The 14,634-nt window shown below is 31.8% G+C and overlaps 1 protein-coding gene across 1 annotated transcript; it reads right to left on the minus strand.

Annotated features, from left to right (window-relative positions):
• Positions 1-474: 474 nt before the first annotated feature.
• LOC114721172 (protein ALP1-like) lies at positions 475-1,933 on the minus strand. Its single transcript, XM_028906993.1, has 3 exons — positions 1,397-1,933; positions 1,078-1,309; positions 475-1,004 (listed from the first exon to the last, which is right to left on the minus strand). The coding sequence occupies exons 1-3, from the start codon at positions 1,931-1,933 to the stop codon at positions 475-477; spliced, it is 1,299 nt and encodes a 432-aa protein (XP_028762826.1).
• Positions 1,934-14,634: the final 12,701 nt, after the last annotated feature.

Consider the following 14,634-nt stretch of genomic DNA (forward strand, 5'->3'; position numbering starts at 1 on the left):
ATACTATAAAATAAGTACCGGAGGAGTGTGTGTGTATAAAGAGTAAAAGTAGAAAGTGCATGGCACGCTTGCGCATGGTAGCATCATGCTAATTCACGGAGAGAAATGCATGATATCCAAGAAAATAAGGGCCTGTTTGGTTATGTTTTCTGTTTTTTTTTTCAAAACAATTTTATAAAACTGTTTTTTAAAACAAATTTTGAGAACAAAAAACAAAAAAACATGTTTGGATAATTATTTTTAAAAATTGTTTTTAAAAACAATAAAATATAAAAACTTGTTTGGATGACTAATTTTAATTTTTTTAATATCAACTTTAAAATGTAAAATTAATTTAATAAAAAAATCAAATAGAATGACTAATAAATAACACAAAAATGATTTACTACAAATAAAACTAACATGGTTAAAATTTAAATGAACATTGTTTTAAACAAAATCTTAAAAATAACATCTAATCATATCAATTAACATCTAATTCATAGAATTGTGATGAGTCAACCACATCCTAGTAGAAATTTGATCACGATATGATGACATCTCTGCTGCACTCTGATCAGATAATCTTGACAAGTTGTCCAAGTTATAATTTGTACTCTCTACATTTGCGTTTCCCAGCAAACTTTGAATTTCTAAATTTGTATTTACAGTTAACTCCTCCACTTGTGCCGGATTCATATTTTCCCATTCTGTAAACAACAAATCACGTCGACTCCACTTGCGTATATAGTTATGTATAGCACAACATGCCACCACTATAAGACGTTGTCTTGAAGGCTTGTATGATGGCATTAATTTTAGAATTGGAAATCGAGCTTTTAAAACCCCGAAACAACGCTCAATCGTCATTCTTAATGAAGAATGCCTATAATTAAAAAGCTCTTTAGCATTTCTAGCTTGGCGACCTCTACCTTGGTATTCTTGAGCATGATATCTTTCTCCTCTGTATGGTGGAAGAAATCCCCCAGTGCAAGAATATCCCGAGTCCACAAGATAAAATGATCCTACAACAATTGCAAAAAATTGATTTAGGAAGGGATAAATGGCATATGAAAAGGATTTCACTTAGAATTATACCTCTAGGAGGCCATGGGAAATTTGCTTCAGGATTAGTAATTGCATCTAGCAAAACTTTTGCGTCATGCGCACTACCTTCCCATCCTGAATAAACATAAGTGAACATCATATTGAAGTCACATATGCACATAACATTTTGTGTGACGACCGTCTTTCTCCCTCTACATGATGCTTGCTTTTCAGAAGATACCCAAGCACTTATATGTGTACCATCAATTGCACCTACACAATTCTACATTGGAAATATACACACATAGATAGTCATGAGAAAAAAAAACTAGTAATAACTAACACCTAAATATCAATAATTAAGACTTACCTTAAACCAAGGATAGTACATTGGATTATTTCTAACATGTGCAGGCAACTCTGTCGTCTCTTGTTTTATAAGCTCTTTTCCCAATTGACATACTGATCTTAGCACTTCCTTAAAGTGGCGTGAAATTGTTTCAGTAGAATGTTGAAATCGATCTGAAACTACCCTTTGTCTAAGATTATGGCCTATAATATATAAGAACATTGCAACCTTCTCTTCCAACATCACGCCTCTTGAATCCTCCAAATAACCTTTAGTCCTTAACTCATTGCATAAACTAATAAAACATGCCCGTTCCATTCGCAACAATTCATAACAAGTAGTTCCTGATCCTTGCATGAGCTCATTAACAAATTCTCGACCAGTAAGTGCAGATGTACGAACTGGAATCTTATTAAGAAACTTACTTTCATATTCACATATCATATTAATTATCATAAATTTTGAAAGCTCAAAGTCTTCTTCACTTGACTCTGATGAAGATGTGGATCCCTCAAAGTTGTGCATTTCATTGTTTGATAAATTACCATCTATGTCCATCATGCATAAAATCAATCAACTGTAGAATTCAAAACAGGGAAAAGGTTTTATTTATAGCTGAAGGGTTAAACAATGGCACTGCATAACTTAACTAGATGGCCTAAATATCCATGGAGTTGAGATTGCATATTTCAATGAACAAGAAGCAAAAATTACTTAGCATCAATAAACAAGGAGCAACCCTTTGACAAAGTGTTTCTAACCATGTACTGTTATAAGTTTCTATAACTCAAATCTTCCTAACTTTGCATCTGTCATAAAAATCTTCTAGCCTTCCTCTACGAGACTATATTAAAGACAGACTAATATATTAGCATAACTAACATACTTCACAAATTAATCCATCATTCCAAAGCAATACGTAAAATAATAAACTAGCTTGTTGAGTAGCTGGATGTTGATAAAAGAAAATATTTGAGTGAACACCTTCTAAACTAAAAATAAAGGAACCTATCAAAAGGATGCACAGGATAAGGAAAATCAGAGCAAATGTATTTTCAATCAAACAAAGCTGACTAAAAGGAAAGATAAGAAATAGAAGAGTAAAATATATAACTCATCCATAAAGTTACAAGATTCAACTGTTCCGTGTTAATGAAGACAATACTTGTGGTTGATAAGTGAGCGCACTGATGACGTGAGTAAAAATTACAAGACTTGCATTGAGATTTGACAAGCATTTAAGGTTGTATAGGTTGCTTTATGCTATTTGTATGTATTATTCAAGGGCAATGGGATGAGGAAAAGGTTTGGTGGCTCCACCCGAACTTGTTTAGAAGACTAAAGTGAAGAACCATTGACCCCACACAGTCAGCCTCTGTAGCTCCACTTGCAAAAGTTCAAATGAGCAGACATAAGTTGAACTGAAATCAAAAGATTTTATAAGTAAAACTTGACTTTCAACTTTCAAACAAACAAGTGTGAGTTTTTCTACATGCAGACATAAAATGAAAATTTAAGCAAGAATGAAAATTAAAATCTTTGGAGGAGAAAAGAACTTTGATGAAAATAATGTGACATGTCCATAATTGAGAAATCAAGCACGCAAATACTGGATCTAATCAAAAAGAAAATATACCAAGGAGATAAATACAAAGATCAAAAAACGTAAGAGAGATCCAGAGGAGCTTTGCACAATAACGCAGTATCTATGTGAACAACAATGCAAAATATATACCCCTGCCTCTTCATCATAACTTCCCTCCCACCTCACTCTCTGTTACTTGCTAGCTACAAGTTAATCCCGCCCCAAGCCTTCACCATTAATTGACCTCATACACACTCACGACTAAGCCCTCCCCTGTGTATCCTTTCCCCACATTCCTAGCTTCACTGCAAATAACTCTCCTACCAAATACCACTCATTCCTTCCCCACTACTAATAATAACAACAATATCGACGACGCCTTTGGATTGTAAAAAATCAATTTATGATTGGCCAGCTCATCTATTCTACAGATGGACCCCGGCGGTTGACCTGCATATTCCTAACTCTGTTTTTTGATTTTATTTTATTTGTTTTTGTTTTGCTGCCCTGAAACTTCAGTTCGGTGGTGGGATCATCATAATCCTTTTTAGGAAATGCAATCTTGTTCTAGAGTCATTCATATTTAGACCTCAAATGCTACACAAAAATCCATTAAATGATGTAGATCAAGTTTTAGATAAAAACCCACTAAAACAATTAGACAATGAGAAAGTAGAGGCTGATGATTCACCGATTTAGGACTAAGGAAGGAAGATGAAAGAGATTGGAGACACCAAGCAACAAGCGGAGAAGACAGCGATCACCGAGTGGAGAAGACGGCAACCACCAAGCGGAGAAGATGGCGACCACCGAGCACCAAGACCGGAGGGTGAGGAGAAGATGAGCACAAGGGTGAGAAGTCGGCGAGCACTCCTGCACTCCTAGCCTCCAATGGCCGTCGAGCGAGCAAAGAAGAAGAGTCGAGCAGAAGGTTTCGATTCGATTGGGAAATAGAAAACGTGGAACAAAAAATTAAAAAACATCTAAAAATTGTTTCCTGTTTTTAGTTTTTTAAAACAAATTTCTATTTTTTTTGTTTTTAAAAACAGTTAAGTGAAAATAAATTACCAAACATGATTTTTTTATTTTTTTGTTTTTAAAAACAAAAAACTGTTTTCAGAATAGGTAAACAAACAGGCCCTAAATAACCCGAAGAACAAAAGTGTGCGTAGAGTTTCTTTGTTTAAAAGAAAGTGAAATCTCTCCTTAATTATATATCATATGAAATAAATGAAAGCACGGCGTTGCATAAAGGATTGGATTGGGTCCTAATGGAATTGCTTCTGGTGATTGGTGAACACATACCAAAGGCCAAGGTAGATTGTTCCTACACTGGGCGGTAATGAAGGGCCTCGAAAGTGAAATGAAGAAAGACCAAGTTGAGGGAAAGGCACCACTTGAAGTTTCATTTTCAAGGGCCAGAAGGAATAATGGAAGTCCCACTTCTTAGGCCAGAAAGGAAAAGTTACTATTAGTTGAGATACTTTCTTTTTTTTTTTAAGAGCAGTTTTAATCTCACTATTAACTCCTCAAAAAGTTTGTTAAATAAATGTACATGAAGCATCCTAAAGTATGATGGATACATCTACGAAATACTTCAGAATGATGAATGAATTACAAAATACATTAGAGTATTAGAGGAACTTAAAAAAACACTTTAACCACAAAATATTGTGTAATCTGACAGTTGATAAATTGAGAAAAAGAGAAAGAGAAGCACCTGAAAAATTATAAAAACAAGCATCCGATAAAGAAATTAATATCGATTGAATTCCTAAAGTTATGAATACGAAGACACTAAGGGGGTGTTTGGATGAGGCAAAATCATGGTTTGTAGAATAGCTTTTAGAGAATAGATTTTGGAGAGAATAGATTTTGAAAGAATAGATTTTTTGAAAAAGTGATTCTGGTAAAGTGAGAGTGTTTGGATAATTAATGTCAGAAGTGCTTTTTGATATGTAGAAATTACTAAAAAAGACATAAGTTTAAATGATAATTACATATAAGATATATTTCATAATATATGTTTATTTTAAGTAATAAATTTATTAATAATATATATTTTGGCAACATAATAAATAAGGTATAAATAATATAAATAATAAAAAATTAGTGTGTATATATTAATCCTATAAATAAATATGTTTTTAGGAAAATGATTTATTTTGCCAAAGAAATATAGTGTGTATATATATTAATCCTATAAAAAATTAGTGTGTATATATATCCTATAAATAAATATATATTAATCCTATAAAAAATTAGCGTGTAATCGTGTATATATATTAATCCCAATACGGCGGCGTTTTCCACCTCAAAAAAAGCGATGCGAGAACGTATTCTCTTATCTAAGCTTCTTCCCTGTGCATTTGCTCCCCCCATCGTAGATGGTTCAGCCACGCCTGATGCCTTCCCTTGTCAACTCGGAACGAATGGGAAGAAGTGAATCAGAAATCTGACCCCGACGCCGCTTGCCAAGTTCTTCAGGTCCACGAGAACATCTTCTCCAACCGACCCGCCACCATAGCCATCAGCTACCTCACCTACGACCACGCCGACATGGCCTTCGCTCACTACGGCCCCTTCTGGTGCCAGATGTGCAAGCTCTGCGTCATGAAGCTCTTCAGTCGCAAGCGGGGGGAATCGTGGCAGCCGGTGCGAGACGAGGTGGACGTGGTGGTGCGCACCGTGGCCAGCAACACCGGCAAGCCGGTGAATATTGGTGAGCTGAACGGATCTTCTATGAGGGCGACGGCGATGAATGGGAGAGAAGAGGCGTTCCGGGTTGAATGGCCAAACCGTGAGAGCTGAACGGACCTCTGCGTGCTTGTTCCCAAACCGTGAGCTAATGTACCGTTGGAGCCAATAATTCTCCCTCAGGAGCTACCCCCGCGAGCTTATCCCAAACCAAGGTTTTGTTGGCCAAAACCAAGGTTTTGCCACAAACCTTGGTTTTGAAAAAAAAGGGGTGTTTGGCAAAAAAGCCAAACACCCCCTAACCGGCTCATTGTTGCTGTTTGGTTACGTTGAAGTCACTAGGAAGATGACATGTATGCGTACATGTTTTATTGATATGGCTTGGATCCCATACAGTTCTTCGGGTTCTTCTCTCCTACATAGGATTCATTAATGGTAATGAAGATAAAACCATCGTAGATATCAAATTAGTTGCTTCAAGATGTTATCACAACACGTCATTGCCGATTGAAGCAGCTCCAGTTTCATGCTTTGTTTAATTTCATATGCACTGCACCAAACTCCACATTTTAACTGTTGTGATTTACGTGCGTTTTGAAACCCCTTCCCCATTCCCACACTACAAAAAAATAGACTTTCAGCGGCGACTTTTAGAAATGTCTAAGAAGAATTGGCTTTACCAACGCCAATTGACTTGCACGTCATCGTCACCGGCGACCACATCATTACTAGCCACCTCCACGTCATTGTCACATCACTTCTTCCCGTTACATCATCGTCCAAATATTTTCACCTTAATGTGTCTTCTTCAAGGTTCGAACTTGTGACCGCCTCCTTCATGTCCAATCTTTTTGCTGCTGAGCCAGATTGAATTTGTTTATTAATATTGTAAAATAAAATATATATTATTATATTACACTTTCAGCGGTAACAAAAAAAAGTCACCGCTGAAGGTCCACTTTCAGCAGCGACAAAAGGTCTTAGTTTTTAGCAGTGATTTTTTTTTGTCGCCGCCGAAAGTCATCACCTAAAGTCTGTTTTTTTGTAGTGCCATAGTACAAAGCATGAGTTGTTGGCAGCACGACACGTGGCATCACCTATAAGTAGATAAATGTTTTTATTTTTTTAAAATAAAAAAGGCCACATTTTTACCGATGATTCTATCCATGTTTCTAATAGTCTGATATATTCGCATTGGTAAGAACCCATTACTTATTCACTATTAATCTGAGAAATATTAAAAACTGATTCAAATTATATCGCTTGTACGTGCGTGTCTAGAGGAAACGTGTTTCGTTTAAATATATTTTATTTTTATATTTTAGTAAAGACTGAAATTTTATGCACACCTCCCCTATCTATGCATTTCTCACCGCATCATTATAAAATTTGGCAGTTATCTCTCAAAATAAATATGACATTTATCTCAAATTATTTCTATTTAAATTAGTTTAGGTGAGTTGTTTGTTTATATTTTAGAATTAGAAGTTATATTAAAAAATATTTTAAATTTAAAGTTAACCATATCTTATTTTATTATTTTTTATTTAATGATAGTGTTGTACGTCTTAAACTTATATATCTAAAATATTTCATATTTGAATTGTATAAAATAACTTTCTTGATCCCCAAAATCATGGAATGTATAACTGATATATTTTCAAAATTTAAAATTGACATTAATTTTATAGTGTTAATAAATATTTTAAATTTCAAATTAAATAATATAAAAAATAATATAACTTCCCAATCCTATTAACCAATTATCTTTTTATTTATTCAGTTTCAACCATTTAAAAAGATATTTAATTTCTCTCTCATACCTTCCTATTTTTATTTATTAGTTGCTTTTTCAATAATTTTAAATATAAAAATAAGTGTGAGCATTTTCTTATAGATGAGAAATGGCCCATTTTGTCATTTCTCAGTTAATAGAATGGTTTGAATTTCAGATTTTTATAATTGAAGTATCTAAAATATTTAATTTTTAAAAAGCATTATATATATTGTCATCAGCTAAATAATACTCCAACTTAAAAAAATATAATTGTCTAAAATATAACCAGCAACTTTAGAAACAATAATTTTGCATCAGTGTTATTTTTATTTTAATTATAATAATATTTACTTAAAAAATCATGAAAGGTGTGCATTCCATGTTTAAGCTTTTCAAATTTTTCGACCAATGGATTATGATGAGTCATATTTGCCAATTTTCAAATGTTTTCCCATGTTTGTGTTTGGTGGCAGAATGTTGTAGCAAAAGGTTAGTTTCTTCATCATCTTCTTTTGTTAGTTCTTCTTCTCGATTCCTCCCTTCTTTCCATCCACTTCATCACTTACTTTCTTCTTGATGATATGCCATCGGGCTGAATATCTCCCAACTGACCATCGTTGAATCCCTATCGTTGTCTTCAAGTGAGTTTTGCATTTTGATATTCTGATCTGCGTTTTTTTTTTGTTAGGATATTGTTTTTTCACTTCACAATTTTTCATCTTATTTTATTCTCTGAATGCTTTTAACGCCTCACGTTTTGACGGGAGAGGGGAGGAAAATTTTGAACATTTATGTGCATAATCACTGTATATGTGGATTGAGAATTTCTCCTCACCAAATATTTTGTAGGTACTTTTTTTTTCCAGTTTTGCTGATGGAATCTTATGGTTTTTGGTGGGCGCGAAGGCGAAGGTTTATCCTTCCTTCTTTCATTTTTCAATATTAAATGGTAGTTTAGAGGTAGTGTTCTATTGGTTGTTTTTGTTGTACATAAAGCATGGTGATTTCGACTTCTATTATGATATATCAAGAGACTCATATTGTGTTGATAAAATAAAATTTCCTACTAAGAGCTGTTTCAAATTATGATATGACCATAGAAAGTCATCTTTTTCCCCCCCCCCCCTCTTTTTGTTCATCTTCCTACTATTACTCCGTGCAGATCACTTTGGCAAATAAATGTTATCATTGCAATCAAAGGTAACACTTAATGGATAATGTCACGTATATTATGAAGGTGATACGTCATCTATTCACACATTGTAAGATGGCAATGAAGGCTTTAATTTGTTGCCTTCTTTTCAATCATGAAAGGTAAGCCTTTCTTATTTGAGTTAATTAATGATGCTTCTCATTTTCTCTCTCGATATTTTATTATCATTGTGATTGAAGATGGCTCAATCACTTGGTGGGGTCGATAGGCCTATTTATTTAAGAAGCATGGAATGTTATGCATTCTATATAATACCAAACAATAAAATGTTAGTAATGAAGCTATATGTATGGCGTGCTTTGACATCTTATGGATGCTCAATCCTTGAAATTAAGCTGGAATTATGATTTAAAACGTAATGTTATTTTTCACTAACTATTTGTAGTAATTCAACTTTTTATATGATATAAAATGGTTTCGTACTTATGTAATTACCTGTATGGTCTGTTACTTGATCATAGTCAACGCCTTTCTCATCATTTTAAAGATAAAGGTTGAGTTACAACTAATCATTTAGTTTTGTGTGGATCCAACTGAAAATATAAATATTATCAAATCAAGGTCTTAAACTGATTTTCCATTTGAGTTATCATCCTTCCATCGATCAGGTTTTTTTCCCTTCTCGACAATTGTTGCATGTGGAAAAAAAAAATACAAAAAATATCGGTTGTACAACTTTTTATTTGTCTTGAATATATCCTGTGCATCACACGGGCACTGAACTAGTTTTATTATATAATGACATACAATAGTGCCACGTGTCCATGTGTGAAGCGGGACGAAGGCTAATATGATATATACCTGACAAATTTTCCAACAAAATAGTACTCCCTCCGTTCCTTGTTATAAGAGACATTTGATGCTTATGGCATGTTCCTATATATAAGAGACACTTAAAAGTTGTCTCTACTTTTTTGTGTTGATTTCCTATTTTACCCATATTTATTGTCTCCAACTCACACTCTCTCTCCCTCTCACTTCTCTTTCTTTCAATAATTTAATTATTCTCTCTCATGCTCTCTCTCCTTATTAATGAGGGTATTTTTGGAAAAAAATTATATTGATTGTTCTTAACTAATTTTAACTGCTTTTTTGATCAACGTAATTCAGTTATTCGTCTCTTATAATAAGGAACGGAGGGAGTATTGTAGTAATAATTCACCAAAAAAAAAAAGTAGTAGTACTAATAATATAATAGACTTTAATACAACATGGTTTTAGACGAGTTTTGTGTAATTAACACTTATTATTATAATTACCAAGAACAATGCTAAACTTTAATACCAGCACCAGTTCTTAACTTAAGATATAATTTATAGTTCAGATAATTTGATTTTATATTAAGTATCGAAAGTAATATATATACTTATAAGTAAAACATAAAAGTACTAGTAAAATGGTTATTTGCATAAAGTTTCAAAATTAGGTAATTTGTTACAAAGTTTTTTTCAAAGTTTAAGGGAGATTTTTTTATTAAAAAAAATAAAGTTGAGGAGCTTGTAGTTTTTCTTATTATTACTATTATCAGTAATTTAGTACTAATATTATCACCGTCAGTACAATACTATTATTCAAACATAGACACGTGGCGTTGTTGTATGTTACTACCTCCGGTCCTTAATATAAGACCCCGTTTGACTTTTTGTTTGGTTCTAATTATAAGATCCCAATTCATTTTGTCTCTCATGTTTATGTATTTTTTTTTCCAAAATAGTCCTTCTAATAATGATATTTCTTGCCAATACACTTAATTAGCAAGGATATTTTAGGAATAATAACACTTATTTATTACAAATAACTAACTTAACTTACTTCCTTAATCTCTTTAAATAAGTCAACTGGGTCTTATAATTAGGACCGGAGGTAGTATTATATAAGGGCCCGGATCCTCTCAGAATCTTTCTTTCTTATTTTCTTCTCAAAATCTGATCTCCACCTTTGTGTCAAACAATAAATGGTTCAAATTTCATATTTTATAAAACTCTTATTATAACATTGCATAAATAGGAGAGAGAAGATGAACATCTGCTTTTTAAAATATTACATTTGAACCATCTATTATTTGACCCAACGATAGAGATGAGATTCTGAAAAGAAAAGAAGAAAGGATTCTAAGAGGATCCAAATCCTATTATATAACGTGTATATATATACTACCTCCGGTCCTTAATATAATAGCTCGTTTGAATTTTATTTTGGTCCTAAATAGAAGATCCCAATTCACTTTGTCTCTCATATTTATCTATTTTTTTAAGGTAGTCAGCCAATATACTTGACCCATAAAGGTATTTTAAAAAAAAACATATTTATTGCAAATAATTAACTTAACTAGTTTTTTTAATATACTCAAATTAGTTAATTAATTTTCATATTAAGGATTGAAAGTGATATTATATGATGCAGTTGAGGGAAAATAAACAAGGGCAAGTCTCTTTTTTTTTTTGGTCAAAAAACAAGGGCAAGTCTAACAAGCTATAAAAATAAAAAAGTCACGGTGATGCGCTCATGTTGTTCTCCCCCTCGTCAGCCGCGTTGGCTCCCCTGAAGAGCTGTCAAAACGGACAGTAGCGGATACAGAAAGCAGAGGAGAGAAGCCGTACAACTAAATATATCTAAAGCTAAAATATATATTTAACCTAAGTTTTTAAAAAGTATATTTTTAGTCTTTTAATTCTAAAATTATTAATTTTAAATGATAATTTTTTGTAACAGTCATGGTTGTTTTGAAAATTAAAATTATAGCATTTAGTAATGTTTTATTAATATTTAAAAACTTAATATCATTATTCTTTGTTAATGATTTTAGAGTTAGAAGAGTAAAATTTTACTTTTGAAAGTTAATGGACTAAAATAAAACTTTATGTAAAGTTAAAGAATAAAAAGTATACTTTACCCTATATCTAAAATGTTGTCCTATTACTATATCAAAAGATTTCAGTTCATATTTTCTTAATTTAAAAAAATGTTTGTATCAAATAATTATAGTTATAGTATCGAATAAAATGATAACATTTATAATTATGATATAAGTTAGAGATTATATAAATCATGTAAATTTCTGATTTAAAATTTTTAAATACATCTTTTGCTGCATTTATAAGCATATTTAGTCAAATATATATATGTCAACATAATCAATCAAATTTTTATATCTATGTTGATTACGTTACTTAAAATTTTATCCCAATATGGTAAAAAAAATAATTATTTTTTTAAAAAAATAAAATTAAAGAAAAAAAGTTCTTAAATTCTTCAAAATAGTTTTAGCCAAAATTAGAGATTTAATATGATGAAAATGTATATTAGTAAATAAAATTTCTTTAAATATTTTTTTAGAATATTCTTAACAGAGTTAACAATTTAGATTTAAGTATATGTTTTTAAAATAGAAAAGAGATCCATGTAATTAAGACAAAATAGAAGGGGATTAAGGTATTTTTACTCTTAAAAAATATTTGTATGAATAATTATAATTATAATATCAAATAAAATAATATTTTGTTGCTTGGAATTATTAAGCTTGATCATGGCATAGAAAATCTGTATTCTAACCTGATATGCTTGAGGACGGATTGTCTTAAGTCTCAAGATGTGACCTCCCCAGGTCAATCACAATGCAAGCTGCAACAAATATGCACTTCACAAGTAACAGAAAATTTGAACTCATATTAAATGAGCCAGACTTAGGCTTTTTCTAACCAAGATCAAGTTGCTTATATTAATTGCGTCAAGTAGTTCTCCAATCATATATAACCCTGTATACTATTTTTAAACTATTAGTGTTTAATAGCATTTAATTATAAACTTATGGGAAAAAATTAGAACACATAGTTATGTGTGATTGAAAAACTTGACATAATAATATTAGAAACTTGACTAAGTATTTTCTTTTTTCAATTCAATCTGAATTTCCCAATTTGAATATATTATAATTTATAATAGGGTTAATATAACTTTTAGTTCTTCAAATTTATTCCCATTTTAGTATTAGTCCTTAAAATTTCAGATATATAATTTTGGTCCCTAAAATTTAGTCTAGTAGCAAACGTTAGTCCTTAGTAATAAAAAGCTGTTAAGTTTTGCTGAGATGGTACTAATGGTATTCGGTTGGCTGATAGTAAAAAGCGGTTAAGTTTTGCTGATTTTATTTACATCATATATATACACGTTAAATTTATCCAAAAATTTCATAGATAACATTTTCACACAATTTAAAAATTATTTAAAACAATTTTTGCAGTTTTATTTACGTTGTGCCATAACTTTATCTCATCAACGGAAAAAGAACACATCTGGAAGCATAATCAGACGAAACTCTCATGACCTACAGTTTTTTTTTTTTTTGAGCTGCATGTGAGGACTTTTTTAATAGATGATCTGTAATTATTTCGATAAGCACGGACAGTTTGATTCTAAAAGTGTACACTTGTACTCGAACCCTACTTAGTCCCGGGATCCAACTCATGTACGCTTTTATTTTATTTTATTTTTTAAAAAAAGTCATCACTTTCCATCTTGACACAAAGCCCCCCCCCCAAAAAAAAAGCTTCAATTGTTTCAAAATTTCAGAAAAACCCTTGTGATAATTGATAACGAATTAATATAATACACTTGAAAAAAAACCTTTATACAGATTTTCTTATTAGAATTTACACTCAAGCCGCACATAACAATTTTTTGTTTCTCACAAAAAGTCCCAAACTATCATAGCAAATCATGAGCTAAATCTAATTAAAAATTAGTTTTGATGTAGAGTTACCAAAATGCATTTACTCAGGAAAAAAGAATTCCCGGCCCTCTTTAGTCTTTACCGAGTAAAATCCTCTACATGTCGACAACACCCTTGCGGTGTAGCGGCATGTAGGGTGCCTTAGCTTATCAAGTGGCTTTCAATAAATTTTATAAATAGACGTATTAATTCTTTAGAAAGTATGTTTCATGAATTTTTTAAAAAAAATAAAATTTTTTATTTTATATTTCTATGCTCTTGACTTATTATTTGTCCTATTATATATTTTTATCCTTTTCTTATTATGAAATAAAAAATAAAAATTTATGTTCGAATAAAATATTTATTTAGCCGTGGTTTTGGTCGAAATGGCAGCCACACCTGGGGTGATATTCATATCTTCTACTATTTAGATGTGTTTGTCGAAGATGTCCTTGCTATGCCAAAATTGTTCTTGAAACAATCATTTTTAATACAAATAAGTGCATTTAATTTATGGTTATTATTTTTGGTAAATTCATGCATGCCTGATGCAATGCAGCACATCCGGTTGAAAGGCAAATAAAAGAGAGAATAGGACATGTTGAATTAAGTAAAACATGGATCACTTACTAGTTATCAAGCGTTTCGATTGTTCAACTTTTTTGGTTCTCCCCTTTTAGCATGATATGGATAAATACTACGCAGCTAACATCGATCAAGTAATAATCTGCTCAGTAAAAACATCAACTTGACATTTCTTTCCTGCAAAACCCAGTGTCAAGCTAGGTAGCATCAAGCTCTTTGTATATAAATTTGGTCCGTAGAATCCCACAAACGTAAGTTAGCCGCCTTCTGATTTACCCCCCCCCCACCCTCAATATGTATATATATGTTTGTTTGTGTGTATGTGTGTGTGTAAAGCCCTTTCAACACCATATCTATCACAATTCACAGGAGGAATTAAATGAAAAGAGTGATCACTTGCGACTTTCTGATTTAACGGTATTCAATCTTTCACCAAAAAAAACTAACGACGAGCATCTATTCACTTATTAAAATCAAAATGTGAGCACCTAATTTCCTACAATATGAGAATTTTATTTTTATATTAACATACTAAATGAAAATAGAAAACATTTTCACGTAGCCCTCGTCCTATTTTTTTTTCACCTTTACTTTCCTACTTTGAATTTATTCAATAATAATATCGTGGTCGTCATGGTCACTTCCAAAGGTCATTAAAGTTGAAAAGAGTTGTTGTGAAGGTTAAGTTTGA

The sequence above is a fragment of the Neltuma alba genome, unplaced genomic scaffold, assembly GCF_004799145.2.
Source record: "Neltuma alba isolate B1F8T4 unplaced genomic scaffold, ASM479914v2 tig00012014_pilon, whole genome shotgun sequence".
Taxonomy (NCBI): domain Eukaryota; kingdom Viridiplantae; phylum Streptophyta; class Magnoliopsida; order Fabales; family Fabaceae; genus Neltuma; species Neltuma alba.